Source organism: Triticum aestivum, chromosome 4A (genome assembly GCF_018294505.1).
Source record: "Triticum aestivum cultivar Chinese Spring chromosome 4A, IWGSC CS RefSeq v2.1, whole genome shotgun sequence".
NCBI classification, from domain to species: domain Eukaryota; kingdom Viridiplantae; phylum Streptophyta; class Magnoliopsida; order Poales; family Poaceae; genus Triticum; species Triticum aestivum.
This window is the reverse complement of record NC_057803.1, coordinates 60,030,314-60,053,132: the sequence shown is the minus strand read 5'-3', so window position 1 is coordinate 60,053,132 and position 22,819 is coordinate 60,030,314. Positions and strand designations below refer to the sequence as shown.

Sequence of the window (22,819 nt, the reverse complement as noted above, 5' to 3'; positions counted from 1 at the left end):
CAAACCGTTGTTTGGCTATGTTACCGCTTTGCTCAGCCCCTCTTATAGCATTGTTAGTTGCAGGTGAAGATTGAAGTTTGTTCCTTGTTGGAACATGGAGATGTTGTTCCTTGTTGGAACATGTTTACTTGTGGGGATATCATAATATCTCTTATCTAATTAATGCATCTATATACTTGGTAAAGGGTGGAAGGCTCGGCCTTATGCCTGGTGTTTTGTTCCACTCTTGCCGCCCTAGTTTCCGTCATATCGGTGTTATGTTCCCGGATTTTGCGTTCCTTACACGGTTGGGTGATAATGGGAACCCCTTGACAGTTTGCCTTGAATAAAACTCTTCTAGCAATGCCCAACATTGGTTTTACCATTTGCCACCTAGCCTTTTTCCCTTGGGTTTCGCGGACTCAAGGGTCATCTTTAATTTAACCCCCTCGGGCCAGTGCTTCTCTAAGTGTTGGTCCAACTGAGCGATGTCTGAGGCTACCAGGGGCAACTCTGGGCTGGCTTACCCGACGTCTGGCTCATCCGGTGTGCCCTGAGAATGAGATATGTGCAGCTCCTATCGGGATTTGTCGGCACATCTGGGTGGCTTTGCTGGTCTTGTTTTACCATTGTCGAAATGTCTTGTAACCGGGATTCCGAGTCTGATCGGGTCTTCCCGCTAGAAGGAATGTCCTTCGTTGACCGTGAGAGCTTGTCATGGGCTAAGTTGGGACACCCCTGCAGGGATATGAACTTTCGAAAGCCATGCCCGCGGTTATGGGCAGATGGGAATTTGTTAATGTCCGGTTGTAGAAAACCTGAAGTTTACCTTAATTAAAATGCATCAACCGCGTGTGTAACCGTGATGGTCTCTTTCCGGCGGAATCCGGGAAGTGAACACGGTGTGGAGTTATGCTTGACGTAGGTTGTTCTAGGATCACTTCTTGATCATAGTTTCTTGATCGTGCTTTGCCTTTTCTTCTCGCTCTCATTTGCGCATGTTAGCCACCATATATGCTAGTCGCTTGCTGCAGCTCCACCTCATACCTTTACCTTACCCATAAGCTTAAATAGTCTTGATCACAGATTACTTCAAAACCAGCTTGCAGGTGTCGTTGAACCGTGCAGATGACGCAACCAAGCTCAGGAGGAGCTCGACGAAGATCGTGTCCTTTATGTTGTTTCGTTCTAGTTGATCAGTAGTGGAGCCCAGTTGGGGTCGATTGGGGACCGTGTCGCATTTGGGGTTCTTCTTTTATTTTGGTTCCGTAGTTGGACCTTGATTGTATTTGGATGATGTAATGCTTTATTCATGTATTGTGTGAAGCGGCGATTATAAGCCAACTATGTATCTCTGTCCCTTTTGTATTACATGGGTTGTTTGCGAAGATTACCTCACTTGCGACATTGCTTTCAATGCGGTTATGCCTCTAAGTCGTGCTTCGACACGTGTGAGATATAGCCGCATCGAGGGCGTTACGCATTGTCCCTTCTCTCTTTTTCTTTTTTTATTTGGGTCTTTTCTCTATTTTTTATGGCCTCTTTTCTTTCTATTTTTTTCGTCCGGAGTCTCATCCCGACTTGTGGGGGAATCATAGTCTCCATCATCCTTTCCTCACTGGGACAATGCTCTACTAATGATGATCATCACACTTTTATTTTTCTTACAACTCAACAATTATAACTCAATACTTAGAACAAAATATGACTCTATATGAATGCCTCCGGCGGTGTACCGGGATATGCAATGAATCAAGAGTGACACGTATGAAAGAATTATGAATGGTGGCTTTGCCACAAATACGATGTCAACTACATGATCATGCTAAGCAATATGACAATGATGGAGTGTGTCATAATAAACGGAACGGTGAAAAGTTGCATGGCAATATATCTTGGAATGGCTATGGAAATGCCATAATAGGTAGGTATGGTGGCTGTTTTGAGGAAGGTATATGGTGGGTGTATGATACCGGCGAAAGGTGTGCGCGGTATTAGAGAGGCTAGCAAAGGTGGAAGGGTGAGAGTGCGTATAATCCATGGACTCAACATTAGTCATAAAGAACTCATATACTTATTGCAAAAATCTACAAGTTATCAAAGCAAAGTATTACGCACATGCTCCTAGGGGGATAGATTGGTAGGAAAAGACCATCGCTCGTCCCCGACCGCCACTCATAAGGAAGACAATCAAAAAATAAATCATGCTCCGACTTCATCACATAACAGTTCACCATACGTGCATGCTACGGGAATCACAAACTTTTAACACAAGTATTTCTCAAATTCACAACTACTCAACTAGCACAACTTTAATATCACCATCTTTATATCTCAAAACAATTATCAAGCATCAAACTTCTCATAGTATTCAACACACTCATAAGAAAGTTTTATTATTAATCTTGTATACCAAGCATATTAGGATTTTAAACAAATTACCATGCTATTTAAGAATCTCAAAATAATCTAGGTGAAGCATGAGAGATCAATAGTTTCTATAAAACAAATCCACCACCGTGCTCTAAAAGATATAAGTGAAGTACTAGAGCAAAACTATATAACTCAAAAGATATAAGCGAAGCACATAGAGTATTCTAACAAATTCCAAATCATGTATGGCTCTCTCAAAAGGTGTGTACAGCAAGGATGATTGTGGTAAACTAAAAAGTAAAGACTCAAATCATACAAGACGCTCCAAGCAAAACACATATCATGTGGTGAATAAAAATATAGCTCCAAGTAAAGTTACCGATAGAAGTAGACGAAAGAGGGGATGCTTTTCGGGGCATCCCCAAGCTTTGGCTTTTAGGTGTCCTTAGATTATCTTGGGGGTGCCATGGGCATCCCCAAGCTTAGGCTCTTGCCACTCCTTGTTCCATAATCCATCAAATCTTTACCCAAAACTTGAAAACTTCACAACACAAAACTTAAAGTAGAAAATCTCGTGAGCTCCGTTAGCGAAAGAAAATAAAAGACCACTTCAAGGTACTGTAATGGACTCATTCTTTATTTATATTGGTGTTACACCTACTGTATTCCAACTTCTCTATGGTTTATAAACTATTTTACTAGCCATAGATTCATCAAAATAAGCAAACAACACACGAAAAAACAGAATCTATCAAAAACAGAACAGTCTGTAGTAATCTGTAGCTAGCGCAAGATCTGGAACCCCAAAAATTCTAAAATAAATTTCTGGACGTGAGCAATTTATCTATTAATCATCTTCAAAAAGAATTAACTAAATATCACTCGCCAAATAAAAATGGCAGCAGTTCTCGTAAGCGCTAAAGTTTCTGTTTTTTTACAGCAAGTGTAATAAGACTTTCCTCAAGTCTTCCCAACGGTTCTACTTGGCACAAACACTAATTAAACACAAAAAACACAAACAAAACAGAGGCTAGGTAAATTATTTATTACTAAACAGGAGCAAAAAGTAAGGAATAAAAATAAAATTGGGTTACCTCCCAACAAGCGCTATTGTTTAACGCCCCTAGCTAGGCATAAAAAGCAAGGATAGATCTAGGTATTGCCATCTTTGGTTGGAAATTCTTCAATGAGACATCTACCATCTTTAGGAATTTCTTCCTTTTTATTGATTATCAAATTTTTAGGCACAAGATCGAAAAAATCATTTGTAATAAATGGTTCCTTAAAGATAGCAAAAAGATAGGGATGAATACTTATATATTTGAGACCCACGGTTTCCTTACTAGAGGATTCACCCTTATTCTTAGGAACGTACATAAGCTTGGCAATTTTAGCGGGAGGACTTGGAGTGTTCTTTACGGAAGAAAAAGCGGTTCCCAAGTTGGTAATAATATCCTCAAGTTTATCGATCCTAGTGGAATCATGATTTATTTTCTCATTAACTATGGGTTCCTTTTCTTTAATATTTTTCAAAGTAACGCCGACTTTAGATCCATATTGAGAGATTCGGCTGTGGATATTTTTATCCAAATTTTCAATTAACTCTATGGTAGCAACCTTATTTTCAATAATTTTAAGTCTTTGCATTACATGCTCCAAAGTTAATGCAGTTCCATTAACCAAAAGAGGGGGGAGCCAAATAAATCTATCATAGCATTATAAGAATCAAAAGTATGGCTACCCAAGAAGTTCCCTTCGGTAATAGTATCAAGAACATATTTGTGCCAAGGAGTAATGCCTACATAAAAAATGCGAAGAAGAACGGAAGTAGATTGCTTCCTAGTAGATCTATTTTGAGCATTGCAAATTCTATACCAAGCATCTTTTAGATTTTCTCCCTCCCTTTGCTTAAAATTTAGAATTTCACTCTTGGGAGATAACGGAGAAGATAAGGGACTAGCCATAACGACAAGTAAGCAAACTAACACGAGCAAACAAAAAGCAAGCAGGCAAAAAGAGGCAAATAGAGAAAGAGAGGGAGGATAGAGAGAGAGGGCGAATAAAACGGCAAGGGTGAAGTGGGGGAGAGGAAAACGAGAGGCAAATGGCAAATAATATAATACGGGAGATAAGGGTATGTGATGGGTACTTGGTATGTTGACTTTTGCGTAGACCTCCCCGGCAACGGCGCCAGAAATCCTTCTTGCTACCTCTTGAGCACTGCGTTGGTTTTCCCCGAAGAGGAAGGGATGATGCAGCAAAGTAGCGTAAGTATTTCCCTTAGTTTTTGAGAATCAAGGTATCAATCCAGTAGGAGGCTACGCGCGAGTCCCTCGTACCTGCACAAAACAAATAAATCCTCGCAACCAACGCGAATAGGGGTTGTCAATCCCTACATGGCCACTTACAAGAGTGAGATCTGATAGATATGATAAGGTAATATTTTTGGTATTTTTGTGATAAAGATGCAAAGTAAAATAAGGGCAAAGTAAAAAGCAAAGGAAATAACTAAGTAGTAGGAGATTAATATGATGAAGATAGACCCGGGGACCATAGGTTTCACTAGTGGCTTCTCTCGAGAGCATAAGTATTCTACGGTGGGTGAACAAATTACCGTTGAGCAATTGACAGAAATGAGCATAGTTATGAGAATATCTAGGTATGATCATGTATATAGGTATCACGTCCGAGACAAGTAGACTGACTCCTGCCTGCATCTACTAATATTACTCCACTCATCGACCGCTATCCAGCATGCATCTAGAGTATTAAGTTAAAAACAGAGTAACGCCTTAAGCAAGATGACATGATGTAGAGGGATAGACTCATGCAATATGATGAAAACCCCATCTTGTTATCCTCGATGGCAACAATACAATATGTGCCTTGCTGCCCCTACTGTCACTAGGAAAGGACACGCACGATTGAACCCAAAGCTAAGCACTTCTCCCATTGCAAGAAAGACCAATCTCGTAGGCCAAACCAAACTGATAATTCGAAGAGACATGCAAAGATAACCAATCATACATAAAAGAATTCAGAGAAGATTCAAATATTGTTCATAGATAGACTTGATCATAAACCCACAATTCATCGGTCTCAACAAACACACCGCAAAAAGAAGATTACATCGAATAGTTCTCCACAAGAGAGGGGGAGAACATTGTATTGAGATCCAAAAAGAGAGAAGAAGTCATCTAGCTAATAACTATGGACCCGTAGGTCTGAGGTAAACTACTCACACTTCATCGGAGGGGCTATGGTGTTGATGTAGAAGCCCTCCGTGATCGATGCCCCCTCCGACGGAGCTCCAGAACAGGCCCCAAGATGGGATCTCGTGGATACAGAAAGTTGTGGCGGTGGAATTAGGGTTTTGGCTCCGTATCTGATCGTTTGGGGTACGTAGGTATATATAGGAGGAAGTGTTGGAAATATGCCCTAGAGGCAATAATAAAAGCATTATTATTATATTTCCTTGTTCATGATAATTGTCTTTATTCATGATGTAATTGTGTTATCCGGAAATCATAAAACATGTGTGAATAATGGACACCAACATGTCCCTAGTAAGCCTCTAGTTGACTAGCTCGTTGATCAACAGATAGTCATGGTTTCCTGACTATGGGCATTGGATGTCATTGATAACGAGATCACATCATTAGGAGAATGATGTGATGGACAAGACCCAATCCTAAACATAGCATAAGATCGTATAGTTCGTTTGCTAGAGTTTTCCAATGTCAAGTATCCTTTCCTTAGACCATGAGATCGTGTAACTCCCGGATACCGTAGGAGTGCTTTGGGTGTGCCAAACGTCACAACGTAACTGGGTGACTATAAAGGTATACTACGGGTATCTCCGAAAGTGTTTGTTGGGTTGACACGGATCAAGACTGGGATTTGTCACTCCATATGACGGAGAGGTATCACTGGGCCCACTCGGTAATGCATCATCATAATGAGCTCAAAGTGACCAAGTGTCTGGTCATGGGATCATGCATTACGGTACGAGTAAAGTGACTTGCCGGTAACGAGATTGAACGAGGTATTGGGATACCGACGATCGAATCTCGGGCAAGTAACATACCGATTGACAAAGGGAATTGTATACGGGGTTGCTTGAATCCTCGTCATCGTGGTTCATCCGATGAGATCATCGAGGAGCATGTGGGAGCCAACATGGGTATCCAGATCCCGCTGTTAGTTATTGACCGGAGAGCGATCTCGGTCATGTCTACATGTCTCCCGAACCCGTAGGGTCTACACACTTAAGGTTCGGTGACGCTAGGGTTGTAGGGATATGTATATGCAGTAACCCGAATGTTGTTCGGAGTCCCGGATGAGATCCTGGACGTCACGAGGAGTTCCGGAATGGTCCGGAGGTAAAGAATTATATATAGGAAGTGCTATTTCGGCCATCGGGACAAGTTTCGGGGTCACCGGTATTGTACCGGGACCACCGGAAGGGTCCCGGGGGTCCACCGGGTGGGGCCACCTGCCCCCGGGGGCCACATGGGCTGTAGGGGGTGCGCCTTGGCCTGTATGGGCCAAGGGCACCAGCCCCAAGAGGCCCATGCGCCTAGGGTTCAAGAAGGGAAGAGTCCCAAAGGGGGAAGGCACCTCCTAGGTGCCTTGGGGAGGAGGGATTCCTCCCTTGGCCGCCGCCCCCTAGGAGATTGGATCTCCTAGGGCCGGTGCCCCCCCTAGGCCCCCTTATATATAGTGGGGAGATGGAGGACTTCTAACCCCATGCCTTTGGTGCCTCCCTCTCCCTCTCCAACACATCCTCCTCCTCCATAGAGCTTAGCGAAGCCCTGCCGGAGTACTGCAGCTCCATCACCACCACGCCGTCGTGCTGCTGTTGGATCCATCTTCCTCAACCTCTCCTCCCCCCTTGCTGGATCAAGAAGGAGGAGACGTTACGCTGACCGTACGTGTGTTGAACGCGGAGGTGCCGTCCGTTCGGCGCTAGGATCTCCGGTGATTTGGATCACGTCGAGTACGCCTTCCTCATCCCCGTTCTTTGAACGCTTCCGCGCGTGATCTACAAAGGTATGTAGATGCAATCCAATCACTCGTTGCTAGATAAACTCATAGATGGATCTTGGTGAAACCGTAGGAAAAATTTTGTTTTCTGCAACGTTCCCCAACAGGAAGGAGTACGTCGGTGGAGCAACAGGGGGGCCACGAGGGTGGAGGGCACGCCTGGGGGGGGGGGGGTAGGCGCCCCCCTACCTCGTGGCCTTCTCTTTTGTGTCTTGATGTAGGGTCCAAGTCTCATGGGTCTTGTTTGTTGAGAAAATCACGTTCCCGAAGGTTTCATTCCGTCTGGACTCCGTTTGATATTCCTTTTCTTCGAAACCCTAAAATAGGCAAAAACAGCAATTCTGGGCTGGGCCTCCGATTAATAGGTTAGTCCCAAAAATAATATAAAAGTGGATAATAAAGCCCAATGATGTCCACAACAGTAGATAATATAGCATGGAGCTATCAAAAATTATAGATACGTTGGAGACGTATCATCACTTCGGGGTTAACGGATCATAACACATAATAGGTGACTATAGACTTGCAAGATAGGATCAAGAACTCACATATATTCATGAAAACATAATAGGTTCAGATCTGAAATCATGGCACTCGGGCCCTAGTGACAAGCATTAAGCATAGCAAATTCATAGCAACATCAATCTCAGAACATAGTGGATACTAGGGATCAAACCTTAACAAAACTAACTCGATTACATGATAAATCTCATCCAACCCATCACCGTCTAGCAAGCCTACGATGGAATTACTCACGCATGGCAGTGAGCATCATGAAATTGGTGATGGAGGAAGGTTGATGATGACGATGGCGATGGATTCCCCTCTCCGGAGCCCCGAACGGACTCCAGATCAGCCCTCCCGAGAGAGTTTAGGGCTTGGCGGGGGCTCCGTATCATAAAACGCGATTAATCCTTTTCTCTGATTTTTTCTCCCCGAACACGAATATATGGAGTTGGAGTTGAGGTCGGTGGAGCGTCAGGGGGCCCACGGGGCAAGGGGGCATGCCCAGGGGGTAGGCGCGCCCCCACCCTCGTGGACAGGGTGCGGGGCCCCTGACGTGGATTCTTCTTCCAGTATTTTTTATACATTCCAAAAATAATCTCCGTTGATTTTCAGGTCATTCCGAGAACTTTTATTTCTGCACAAAAATAACACCATGGCAATTCTGCTGAAAACAGCGTCAGTCTGGGTTAGTTCCATTCAAATCATGCAAGTTAGAGTTTAAAACAAGGGCAAAAGTGTTTGGAAAAGTAGATACGACAAAGACGTATCACTGAGCCAGTTTTGAAGCACCCTCCCCCCTTGCTCCGCATCCTCCTTTGTGAGATGTTGATGTGTTGATATTCCTAGGTCTCGGTTGGAGACAAGAGACCAGAATATCCTGATATCTGCACTAAGTTTATATCCAAAGCCACATAGGTTGATTTCTGCGTTGAGATTTCTTGTTTGTTGACGACTTCGTTTCCTCACGAGTTATGTCTTGTAGTCTAACATGTAAATATTCTTTCCCCACTGATGAAAATAATAATGTCAATCGTCAACTGATCAACTTGCTATCGGCCCCTGCATAAGTACTATCTTTGATTTTTCTGACTTCTGAATTTTCAAGGAAGATATGAGAAAAAACTTCTAGGGACACAATCATGTTTCCTTCTTTTCTCACGTGCAACTGTGCATTTTATATGACTTATTAGCATATAGTACATTTTTAATAACCGTATGTATTTCTTAGTTGCCAAAAAATGTCATTTCCTTGTTTCCGACAATTTGTTTGATAGTAACATATAGACTATGAGGAAATGATTTGGAAGTTTTCTTGAATCCATTATACCACATTGGGTGCAAACACATAAACCTACATGGCAGGTTGATTAACAAGGTTAGTGGATAAACATGCTCTCCTTAAAAGTAAAAAGATTATTGCTCTGGCAATACATATTTGTGTATATGATGGCCGATGAATAGCCTGAGTTGTGATGCTTTTGGCGCATGAGGAATTCCGACGGGTGCCTTTCGAGAGCAGTAACACCAAGAGTTTGTTTGTTGTTTGTGTAAGTTCACATTGCACGTCTGTACACGGTTTTGTTGTTTGTATTGTACAATGCATTTTTGCATATATGGTGTTTGATGAATAACTTGAGTAGTTTTTTCCTCGAGAATATGCATGATTATGCATATCATATAATGATAGGAGGAAAGGGGTGGAAGAGCACCCGTCCATAGAGTTACCCTTTGTCCGAACGGACAAAGAAAGATTACAAGAACTTAAATTTCCCCAGCACTCCACCTAGACAACTTCAGCAAACATGATCTCATGTCAACCTGGAGGAAATCTCCCTGTTGATACGTCTTCAACGTATCTATAATTTATAAAGTATTCATGCTATATTTACATGAGTACTGCATGGTTTTGGTGCACTTTTATATTATTTTTATGGACTAACATATTAATCTAGTGCCCAGTGTCAGTTCCTATTTTTTTGCATATTTTATGTTTCATAAAAAACCATACCAATGTATGTCCAAACGCGATAAAAATTTATGACGATTTTTGTCAGAAGGAAAGAAACCCAGAAAGCTTCGGGAGGGAGGAGCCAAAAGGTGGGGACCACAAGCTCAAGGGACGCCCCCCTAGGGCATGCCATGCAAACTTGTGGGGCCCTTGGGACTCCCCCTAATGTGAATCCAATGCTGAAAAATCTCATAAATAGAGAACCCTCTGAAAAGTAACCTAGAACTTTTACTCCATCGTCGCAAGCCTCTTTTTCGAAGCGATCTCATCTAGAGGTCTTTTCCGGTACCCTGCTGGAGGGGGGCCATTGCAGAGGCCATCTTCACCATCCTTGCTGCCTCCATGGCGATGCCTGAGTAGTTCATCCTCGGGGGCTGAGGGTTTGTAGTAGTAGTTATGTGTTTGATCCCTCTCTCGTGTTCTTGATTTGGCATGATCTTCATGTACCATGAGCTTTACCAATATAGTTGGATCTTATGATGTTCTTCCCCTCTATTTCTTTTATGGTGAATTGAGTCTTGCTCTTCGAAGTTTCTTTGTTATTGGATTAAATAGTCTGGATTTTAGATCACTTGATGCACGTCTCACTCGCGGATTCTCGTGGTAACATTGGGGTAATCTAGGTGACATAATAGTTGACTGATGCATACCACATGATGTTATCATAGCACGATCTCTAGAACTATTCGTAACAATTTGAGGGTCGTTCAATAAATTGATTGGAAAATACAACTTTGAGGTGGTTTACTACCTACGCGATTTCATCCTACTTTCTCCGATAGGAATAGAAACCTTGGAGTGATTTTTTACCGCACTTTGAGGGATTATTATATGATTTAATTATGTTAGTAACATTCAGAGATTGCACTAGTAAAAGTATGAACCCTAGACCTAAGCATTGAGATACTGTTTTGCTCGTTTTTATCACATGCTACTTTGCCGCTTTTTATCTATTCAAATTATAAAAAGATATTTCTACTATCTATATCACACATCTATCACCATCTCTTCGCCGAACTAGTGCACATATACAACTAACATTTGTATTGGATGTGTTGTGGACACAAGAGACTCTTTGTATTTGATTGCAAGGTTGTTTGAGAGAGACCATCTTTATCCTACACCTCCCACAGATTGATAAATCCTAGGTAATTCACTCGAAGGAAATTTGCCATTGTCCTATAAAACTTTGCGCTTGGAGGCCCAACAAAGTGTACAGAAATAAAGTTGCGTGGTAGACATCACCTGCGTCCACTCTCTACTAACCGGCATAATCGGCCGGAGATACACCATCGAAGACCGCTGCATTACAATGCTTGCACGTTTCCCAGAGAACCAAGGTTGTGAAAGTGTTGTGGTCCTTCTGGCATTGCGGATCAAGAGAGACGGAGGAGCAACAATGCAAGAGCTGATCGTCAGGGCCGAAGGAATTTGTTGTTTGTATCATTACCTGAGTTGTGATACTTGTGTGTTCACATGGCACAAGAGGAATTCCAGTTGGCGCTTTTCATGAGCAGTAAGAAAGAACAAGAGTTTTTTTCCGTTGATCGAGTAAGTCCACATTGCAAATGTGTACATGAAAATGTTGTTTGTGTTGTACAATGAAAATACCTCTATTTTTTTCTTTGTTTTACAATGTAATTACTACGGAGTCATTCTCACTCTTGTTCTTGACATATTACTGGTACCTAAAGAACACACTGTAATGTAACATTTTATAGGAATCATTTGTTGTAGGCAAGGAGAATCACTGTACTTAAGAATCAACATTTTTTTCTTTTGTTGATCGGCCTATATGTGCGGGCAAATCAACACGACTGCCCACTATTCAGGGCTATTTCTTTTGACAACTTTAAAATAACTTGTAGCCTCCTTAGGGCCTCTTTGTTTCATAGGATTGCAAAAACACAGGAATAGGAAAATCGTAGGATTGGAATGGCATGTTCATTGAATCCCTATAGGATTTGAGTTTATTTGATTGTGTCACGAGAAAAACAAAGGATTTTTTTCAAGAGATTGGAGTGGATGTTGGAATTCCTGTAAAATGTAGTACAAATGAATCCTTAAGAAAAAATCCTACAAGATTCAATCCTACGAATCAAACAACCAACTTAGAAAAAATTCCTAAGGATTCTAATCCTTTAAAGATCCTGTGAAAATCCTTTGAATCAAAGAGACCCTTAGCCTTTTTCTTTAAGCAGCCTTCATTATTCATTGAGGCTTTTAGGTATGAGATAATTAATTTAGAAATCTTAAAACTTTATCCAAATGATAAGTGCCATACGTATGACACGAAGCACTCCGGTCCTGATATTTTTTACAACTGAAGTTGCCATATGAAAAAAAACCAAACCTAAAAAATAAGCCGAAACTTGCCATCCGAAAAGAAAGTTTTCATGCTTGACAGGTAAAGTTGCCATTCTCGTGCCACTAATTTTGCCATAAAAAACACTCAGAGTTCTCATGTGTTAGTGCCACACGTGTGGCACTGATAGGGTTCAAAATTTAAAAATGGCTTAATTTCTAAGCTGGAAGAGAGGCATTTTTTTTAGCTCCGTCAAACCGAGGCTCCAAAACCGGGCTCAGTTGGAATGGCACAAACAAACAGAAAGCGAACCCCGACCGAGCTCGGCACAAAAAGCTGTGCCCGGGGCCACCGGTGAGTTTCACGGGAAGGGAAGGGAACGGGAAAATTTCCCGGAACGCGCCACTGCAAAATCCGGACCCCGCCCACGAAAACCTCAAAACCCCAAACAAACCCCGCCGCGCACCGTTCCCCACCGCCCGCCCCCCCTACTCGCGCTCTAGGGTTTTCCCCCGCCTCTAGCCGTCCCCCGCCCCCTCCTCCCCGCAGAGGCGCGGCGCTCCGATGATGGCGTGGGCGGAGGACGAGGCCATCGGCCCCGACGTCGCCTCGGCGGGGCTGCACGTCTCGGAGCGGATCGGCCGCGACGCCGCCGCGCAGCCCGACCTGGAGGAGGCGCTCGAGGCCTCGCGCTACGCCTCCCACCCCTACTCCTCGCACCCCAAGGAGGTAACCCCCGCGCCACCGCCCGCGTAATGTGTTCTAGGGCCTGCACGCGCTCGAGCCGTTGATCTGTGACAGCGTATATTCCCCTTTTTGGTGTATCCGAGGCTTGCAGCGGAGCTACGCGTAGGTTAAGCAGCATTAGTTCTGGGGGATTCGCAGGCGTTTTTTTAGTCTTTTGCTCTCCCTGTTGGGCTGGAAGCCGTCGAAGTCTGAGGAGAACACGATGGGGTTGAAATTGAACCTGTTTATTTGGAACTTGGTAGAAAATCGAGGTCAAATTTTGACATAGATGCAGCGGTATATCATTTTTCAAGTTTGGCTGCCTATGTGAAACTTCGCGGCAAATCCCGTGAAATTTCATGTAAATTCTGGGAAACAAACGAAAGTTATAACCGTGCACATTTGGCAATTTACACGGGAGACTAAATCAGGGGTGTTCTAGTGTTTTTGGGACCTCCCTGTTTTGGGGTTGTACACAAAACACAAGATGAAAACAGTGTAAGCTTTGCAACATCACCGACCACCGTGCGAAGCAGTGAGCTTCCTTCTTTACTAAGATTCATTCATGTGAGCAGGCCTAAGCATATAAGCGAAACCACAAAGGATGCATCTGAGCTCAAAGGAGAGCTTAATCATGTCTCTCTGCAAGCTCATTGGTGTTGTACAATGCTATTTAACAGTAGTAGACCATCTAACACTAGACCTCCATATTGTAAAATGCACTTGTGTTTCTAGGCGTGTATTAGTATTTACTAGAATGCATGCATATATTCACTTATAATTTATAATTACGCTTAGCTTCAGCTTAAACTCAATAATCTTTTGAGTCTGAGTTTGGGTTGATTTGGTGCTGAGCTCGTATCTTGTTGAGCTGAGCTTGTCTGCAACATTACCTGCAACTTCTCCTTGTTGCCCGTGAATTCTCCAACATCCTTTGCAGAACAGATTGATTAGAGTATATGCCAGCAAGACACAGTTTAATTTCCTTCGAATCTTTCAACCTCCAGTGGTTAAAGCAACCTCTGTTTTACATTTGAGAGTCTGCAGCACAGTACTACCAGCCCAATGGCATTCTTGTTCTTGCCATGCGGAGGTTATTTAAAATTTGCTTTTCCCACCCACTTTAAAACTCTTTTAGGCAACGAGCATCCTTCATTTCTGGTGACAGATTCTAAGTTCTACCCCCTCCATTCCATAATTCTTGTCGTGGTTTTAGTTCAAATTTGAAACAAAATTTTAGGATTTAGGTGCTATTGTTTTTTCTTGCTTGTTTCTGTGGGAAGTTTTTGCCTCAAACGCAGTTGATCCCCGAGTCTTGCTAATCAACAATTTTCATGATACTGGGTAACAATTGTTGATATTAGTGACGGAGATCTTCCCTTACTCCTTGACTGTAAAAGTTTACCGTTTCAATCACTTAAATACATTGGTTTAGTAAGGCCTAGTCTTTTCTACCTTCTGTGTGAGTTGTAAGTTATATTCTGAAGTTATTATGCATTTTGAACACAATTTTTTTATTTTATTCTTGTGAAGTTAATAACTATATAAGATACTTTTATGTTCTACTGCAGTGGCCTCCTCTAGTGGAAGTTGCAGAAACTCGGCAGCTTCCTCCTATGCTGATTGAGAGATATAATGCAGCTGCTGGTGAAGGAACAGCTCTTTGTGGAATATTTTCTGAAATACACCGGGCCTGGGCAACTGTTGACAATTCATTTTATGTCTGGCGCTTTGATAAGTGGTAATTCATTATTTTTGTTTGTTCATCCCCTTTGCTGACACACAACTTAAGCTAAAAAACACCAGTGCTACTTTATGACGTGACTCTTGTTACTTAGCATCTCAAAGTTTGTGCCATTGTTATGAACAATTTGCCAGGTGCAGCACAGTCCCTCTGTTTTCTTTTCTAGAGAATGCCTTAATACCACTCCTTTTGATATGCATGTGTGTTTGGTCGAAACTGAGTGTGATGAGTCTATGATGTGTTACCTTCTATTAAACCAAGCATCTATTATTGTCTATGAAGTTGTACCTTCTTTTATTGTACACCACATTTAGGCAACATCACTGTATAGTAGTTGTTGAAAATTATCTTCCTGTATTTCTGTGTAATTGCATAGATGGCAAAGATCAGGTCTGATTAGCAAAAGTAACTTCACCTTTATATAGTTAAATCCAGTGATTAGCACAAATGATCTCGCTTCTCAATTCTCATCAAAATTCAAATAGTAATCCTCCTCACTTGTGATAGGCCATGTTTGTCGCTAACCATCTAATAGATGGCATATTTTTTCTCTATTTATCAGGGATGGCCAGTGTCAAGAGTATCATGCAGATGAGCAAGCAATTTGTGCTGTTGGACTTGCTAGAGCAAAGCCTGGGATTTTTGTCGAAGCAATCCAGTACATTTTAGTTTTAGCAACTCCTGTGGAGGTAAGAATGCTTGCGGGTTCTCCTGGGCAAAATTAGATTCAACCATTAAATTGAGAACTTGAAATAATTTGTTAACCTGGGAAAATGAAGTTTGGAAAAGAGAGTCAAATTTACTCTTCCCACTAACCTATTTTCTTGCAAATATCGAGGTAGAACAGAAATTTATATTTTACAAAATGATGGACACAACTCTTACATCTATTCTTCAGTTTTTTTTTTTTGGGTTTGCATGTGACTATTTTGGCGTTCCACAATGCTTGACTAGTGGAGCACTGGATGCCACCCCTATCTGGCTAGTTGCATATAGCTATGTCATACCCTGTAGTTCTGCCAAGGTGATTAGATCACCACTCAGCATATTTAGGGATGTATGTGCAGTGAACTATGAAAAACATCAGCATGGAGCTTACCAACACAATACCAAACTAGCCATTATTTTCTCTCATTCCCATCAACATCTGTATAGGAACCTAACAATGCCCTTGTGTGGCTTGCTTGTTAGATAGAAATAATCTGTAAACAACAATGGTTATACCGGTACGAACGGTTAGTCGGTTACCAGCTGGACCATCTAGAATTGCTGAATTATTGATATGCTCAGAATCCAATTAGACGGATAATTTTTGTTTGCTTGATAGAAAGAACTCATTCAAACAATTATGTTCATTCTTTCATTTAAGCCTCGTGCAGTCATGTTACTGAGATCCCATTTTAACTAAGATTTATGGAAATAAAAGTTGCATATTCCTAACAGCTTCATGGCTGCTACTTTCTGTTAGGACAGAGAATGCTGTAGGTAGAATATTAGAATACTAGAAGTGATTTAAAGCAATCAATTATAGTGAAGTATCATTTATTAGAGGATGATACACATCACAGAAACGCCTTCTGCTGAACTGAGGTTGATATAAATCCTCTGGTTACACAGCTGTTTTCCTTTTTCTGATTTTCCATTCATTGATTGACATTTACTGTTACGAACCTGCAAATCATGCAAGCTTTTACAAAAGTTACTATCTAGGATACTTATTTTCTAGTCAATAAATATACACTCACCTACATCTGTTGTGTCAGGTGATGCTTGTTGGAGTTTGCTGTTCTGCTAGTGCTGATGGAACAGATCCGTATGCTGAACTTTCATTGCAACCTTTACCTGAGTACATGATTTCTACTGATGGTGTCACAATGACATGCATCACATGTACAGATAAGGGTCAGATTTTCCTGTCAGGACGTGATGGGCATATATATGAATTGCAATACACAACTGGTTCAGGTTGGCGTAAACGCTGCCGTAAAGTTTGCCTTGCCACGGGTTTAGGCAGTCTTCTTTCCAGGTATCAGCTGTGAAATAATCTGACCCTTTTCTTTGCCTTTTACGTGTTTCTGGTCACCTGCTTATTCAGTTAACTTGATTTTCAGGTGGGTCCTGCCAAGTGCGTTTAATTTCTCAGCTGTTGATCCTATAGTGGACATGGTTATTGATGAGGAGAGGAACACTATCTATGCACGCACAGAAGGCATGAAATTGCAACTATTTGATTTAGGAGCTAGCGGTGATGGTCCCTTGAAAAAAATCACTGAAGAAAAGAACCTTGTTGATCCACGAGATGCACCTTATGGTGGTCGAAGGCCTAATGCATCAAGAGCTGCACGATCCCCGAAACCATCAATAGTATGCATCTCACCTTTGTCCACCATGGAATCGAAATGGCTCCATGCTGTTGCTGTTTTATCAGATGGCAAGAGATTATTCATTTCAACATCAGGTGGAAGCAGTTCTTCAGTTGGACTGAACTCTGGTTTGCAGAGGCCAAGCTGTTTAAAAATTGTTGCTACTAGGCCTTCCCCACCTCTGGGGGTTGGTGGGGGACTCACATTTGGTGCTGTTTCTGCTGCTGGCAGAGCTCAGCCGGAGGATCTGGCGTTAAAAGTGGAGTCTGCTTTCTATTCTGCCGGCGCTCTTATAATGTCAGATTCATCTGCTACAGCTATGTCCTCCCTTCTAGCTGTGCAGAAAGATTCTGCTGCCCAGTTATCACTGCCCAGTACCTTCGCAACAGCTTCTAGAAGCTCTAAGGCTCTCCGAGAAACAGTCTCCGCTTTGCCTGTTGAGGGTCGGATGCTTTGTGCTTCTGATGTCTTCCCACTTCCAGATGCTGCTTTCATCATGCAGTCTTTATACGCTGATGTGGAATGCCTTTCAGCATTCAGAAAACCTTCTGAGAAAGCATCTATAAAGCTGTGGGCCAAAGGCGATCTTCCTACCCAACATATCTTACCACGGAGAAGGATGGTAGTATTCAATACAATGGGTTTGATGGAATTAGTTTTTAACAGGCCTGTTGACATTCTGAGAAAGTTGTTTGATGGGAACACCTTGAGATCACAAATAGAAGAGTTCTTTAACCGCTTTGGTGCTGGAGAGGCTGCAGCAATGTGCTTAATGCTAGCTGCGAAGTTACTTTACACTGAAGATAGTCTGATAAGCAACGCGGTTTCTGAGAAGGCTGCTGAAGCATTTGAGGACCCTGGGCTTGTTGGAATGCCTCAACTTAATGGCACTACTGCTTTGTCTAACACTCGAACTCAGGCTGGAGGCTTTAGCATGGGACAAGTTGTTCAGGAAGCAGAACCTTTGTTTTCCGGTGCATATGAAGGGCTTTGCTTATGCTCATCCAGACTTCTGTATCCTGTGTGGGAGCTTCCAGTTATGGTGGTTCGGGGGCTGATAGGTTCCAATGACCACGGGGATGGCGTGGTCGTTTGTAGGCTTTCTACTGGTGCCATGAAAGTTCTTGAGAGTAAGATTCGTTCGTTGGAAACATTTTTGAGGTCCAGAAGAAACAAGAGAAGAGGACTTTATGGGTATGTTGCTGGCCTGGGAGATTCTGGTTCCATACTGTACAAAACAGGGCCTACCATTGGTGCCGGTATCCATAACAATGGAAAGAGCCCCTACCGCATTAGAGACATGGACTCTGCAGATCAATCTGCATCGAATAAGAAGCCACGGTCGCTTTATACATCAGCAGAACTAGCTGCTATGGAGGTAACATTTCTGTAATTTGTCAAGGAAGAGAAAATCTAAATTTGTTTGCTTAATACTTTACTTGTATAACAGGTGAGGGCAATCGAGTGCCTTAGGCGGTTGCTTCGAAGATCTGGTGAAGCACTTGTTCTACTACAACTTATTTGTCAGCATAATGTTGCTCGCTTGGTTCAGACACTAGGCAATGATTTGCGCAAAAAGTTAGTTCAGTTAACGTTTCATCAGTTAGTATGTTCTGAGGATGGTGACCAGCTTGCGATGCGGCTTATTTCTGCACTCATGGAGGTAGCACTCTTCTCCCTCTCTCTCTGCTCTGCCCAAACTACCAACAAAAAGGGAACAGCCTTGGTGATTCATCACTCATTGCATTTTAATCTGTACTTTTATTTGATTTTTGCAGTACTACATTGGCCCAGAGGGCAAAGGAACTGTTGAGGATATCAGCACTAAATTGAGGGAAGGCTGTCCTAGCTACTTCAATGAGTCAGACTACAAGTATTACTCCGCAGTTGAGAGTCTCGAGAAAGCATCTATGACAAACAACCAGGACGAGAGGGATATTCTTGCTAGGGAAGCCTTCAATCTCTTGACCAAAATTCCAGACTCTGCTGATTTGAGTGCTATATGCAAGAGATTTGAGAACCTACGGTTAGTTCCTTACTGAATCATCTTGTATATGATAAAACAAATCTATAAATCCTGAACACTTTGATTTATTTGGTCTGCAAGCTGACATTCTCTGTGTTTTGTTGGATGGGAGTTCAGATTCTATGAGGCAGTAGTGCGGTTGCCACTACAGAAGGCTCAAGCACTTGATTCCAATGCTGATGTTATTAATGGGCAAATTGATGCAAGGCATCATGATACTATAACTGCACAGCGTGTACAGTGCTATGAAATAGTTATGAATGCTCTGCGCACACTCAAAGGTGCGGGACGAAGTGGGGCACCTGGTCCAATGACCGCCCTTGATCCAGCTTCTCGAAGCAAATGTATCAAACAGATTATTCAGCTAAGTGTCCAGTGGCCAGACACAGCTTTCCACGAGCATCTATACAGGACACTTATTGAGCTTGGTCTGGATAATGAACTTTTGGAGTACGGAGGCTCTGATTTGGTTGCTTTTCTTCAGAGTGCTGGTCGTAAGCATCAAGAAGAGGTGAATCCTAATAACAACCTGGTATTGTTAGAGATGTACTCCCTCCGTTCCCAAATATTTGTCTTTCTAGTCATTTCAAATGGACACAACATACGGATGCATGTAGACATATTTTAGAGCGTAGATTCACTTATTTTGCTCCGTATGTAGTCACTTGTTGAAATCTCTAAAAAGACAAATATTTGGGAACGGAGGGAGTATTTAGTATGTTAACTCAATTGAAAAATTTGTTAACGTGTTGAATCTGAAGGCCTTGTAGAAGAGTGTAGAAGAATATCTTGCATTTTATGTTGTATTTTGTTGCATTTTTGCTTGAGCTGGCTGCCTTATCGATCCTACAGGCTCCACCACTGCCTCAACTTACATCATCGTGTCCATATTGTTCTCATCTTAATAAAATGGAAACTGAAATTATTAACATGAGTTCATTTAGTTTATATCCTGTTTAGTGTTAGCTAAAAGGTACACCATCTGCTAAAGTTTACGTGGAGCCTGCCCATCTCTTGTCTAATACCAGCCAGATTCAATCATACTATCATACAATTGTTCCTGCTACTTAGTTTTCTTTTTGCTCTGATAATCTAAAAGTGCCTTCTTCAACTTCTGGATATATGATTCCTTGCATTAGAAATGCTTGTATGTTTGCTAAATCTTTCCAAGTCATCATCATCTTAACTTGTACTGAGTTCAAGACTTTACTGTGTTATAAAAGAATATACATGTTGTGCTGTCCTGACCGTCTCTTTCTTCCACTTTTAAGGTTCGAGGGGCTCCTAGGTTGGATGATTTAGGCGCACCTATTTCTACCAGCCAAACGAAGTATCTTGAGCTCCTAGCAAGGTACTATGTTCTCAAGGGGGAGCATGTTGCTGCCGCCAGGATGTTATTGATATTGGCAGAAAGGCAGTGCTCCAATGCCGAAGAAGCTCCTGCTCTTGACCAGAGGTCTCCACATTTTGTTCTGCTTCTTTTCTTTACCTCCGTATGTCCATGTGTTGTATCTATTAACACCTAACTTTGGAATCCAGGTATCAATATCTGAGCAATGCTGTGCTACAGGCTAAAAGTGCAGGCATTGCTGCCGATTCGTCGAGAAATCCTATTGACAGTAGTACAGTGGATCTACTTGAAGGCAAACTTGCAGTGCTTCGGTTTCAAATGCAAATTAAACAAGAACTGGAGTCTATGGCTTCACGGCTTGAAACTATCCCAGGCAGTGGTGAATCACCCAGTGACCCCTTTCCTCGTGATAATATTCTAGCTGATGCAGAATCTGCCAAGGAGGCCAAGGACAAGGCGAAAGAGCTTTCACTGAATCTTAAGAGCATTACTCAACTATACAATGACTATGCTGTTCCATTTAATCTTTGGGAGGTACGATTTTCTGTGTTTCATGGAATTCAAGTTGGATCACAACATTGTTACATGATTTCAACTCTTGCCTTTATGGAGCTGAGGTCTTAGCAAATGGACTTCTCAAAACAACCTTTCATGTCCTGTTCGTTAGCATGCTCATGTGCATTCCACTTATTCACCTAAAATTTTGAACCCTAACCAGGATTGAAGTTGCATGAGATGTTTGTTGATGTGCACTGTAAGATCATGCTGGCTTATGTTTACTATGAACTACTCCCTCTGTTCCCTAATATAAGACCTTTTTAGCTATTTCAAAATATTGGCTACATACATACTGAAATGAGTGAACATACACACTAAAATGTGTTTAGATACGTACGAATCAAGAAAAAGCTAAAAGGTCTTATATTAGGGATTGAGGGAGTATGAAGTGTGCACTACTGGGAAATCTTGCTGCTAGTATCATTATGTTTCTTTTCTCAAAAATAAATCATGGTGCTCAATAAGTTTGCCTAGTTCCAAAACAAAAGAACCTCAAGGCAAACTGACGTTCTGGCTTTGGTGTTCTTGCCTTTCTGTTGTTGGGTCATGCATTTGTACTTAGGAGTGCCTTTTACTTCGTAAGGCTTACATCTGTTTTGGGTAATTACTCAAAAAGTTGACTGCTTAAAGCTTGTTGTTGTTGTTAGGTTTGCCTGGAAATGCTCAACTTTGCAAATTACTCTGGAGATGCTGATAGCAAAATTGTCCGGGAAATTTGGGCCAGACTCCTTGACCAAACACTGACAAGAGGTGGTTTAGCAGAAGCATGTTCTGTGGTGAAAAGAGTTGGCTCAAAACTAGATCCTGCAGATGGAGCTTGTTTACCTTTGGATATAATATGCCTTCATCTTGAGAAGGCTGCATTGGTATGTGTACATGGCATCTATATATGTATTTTTCATACTTAGCAGCAGTGCACTTCACAGGGAGACCTATATCATCAAATGCTCCTATCTACAGGATAGGTTAAGTTCAGGACAAGAATTAGTTGGTGATGAGGATGTTGCAAGAGCCCTTCTCGGAGCCTGTAAAGGTCTAGCCGAGCCTGTGCTTGCTGTGTATGATCAACTGTTATCGAATGGCGCAATCGTGCCCTCACTTAATCTGAAGCTGCGGCTTCTGAGATCAGTTCTCGCAATCCTTCGTGAATGGGGAATGTCGGTCATTGCCCATAAGCTAGGCACCACAACTGCTGGGGTTTCGTTCTTTTTGGATGGAACATTTTCGCTCAATCAAACAGGGTCTTTGCAGAAAGGTGTTCGAGATAAAATAATTAGTTTGGCAAATAGGTAAGCAACATAATCCCCGTGAGTCAAATCACCAATCCTTTTTGTTCATACTTGCTATTTTAATGTTACCTCCTGCAAATCACATAAGCTCCGCAATTCTACATGCTCACATTGTGTTTGCATCTTCAGGTATATGACTGAGGTGAGGCGATTAAATCTCCCACAGAACCAAACAGATAATGTGTACCGAGGTTTCCGTGACCTAGAGGAGAAATTGTTATCACCTTACTAGCCATTCTTTATTTGTCCTCAACATTGTAAAGTGTGGGATGCGCATTTGTTGTTGTACCAAGTATGGGAATAAAGCCAAGACAATCTTGATTCAACTGGACATTGATCTCTCATACGCTGTTTATCCATGTAGTGGAATTTTGTGCAAGAACCCAGGAGGGGGCTCATCACGGATCAAATTGTTTGTACATCCTTTATACGTCAGCGTGGGTCTGTTGCCTCAATTTTGGAAACAGGGCAGGCAACCTCATTTCTTTGCGCGTCTCGAAGATATTGGATTGTTACTGCATTGTTTCCGTAGTGATGAGGTTGT

The 22,819-nt window shown here is 42.1% G+C and overlaps 1 protein-coding gene across 1 annotated transcript; it reads left to right on the top strand.

Moving 5' to 3' along the window:
- The first annotated feature begins 12,678 nt into the window (after positions 1-12,678).
- Positions 12,679-22,601, top strand: LOC123085126 (nuclear pore complex protein NUP155). Its single transcript, XM_044506717.1, has 13 exons — positions 12,679-12,947; positions 14,516-14,685; positions 15,251-15,377; positions 16,452-16,714; positions 16,800-18,429; positions 18,502-18,714; positions 18,830-19,077; positions 19,195-19,588; positions 20,349-20,533; positions 20,617-20,962; positions 21,634-21,852; positions 21,947-22,275; positions 22,405-22,601. The coding sequence occupies exons 1-13, from the start codon at positions 12,783-12,785 to the stop codon at positions 22,505-22,507; spliced, it is 4,392 nt and encodes a 1,463-aa protein (XP_044362652.1). The 5' UTR covers positions 12,679-12,782; the 3' UTR covers positions 22,508-22,601.
- The last annotated feature ends 218 nt before the right edge of the window (positions 22,602-22,819 follow it).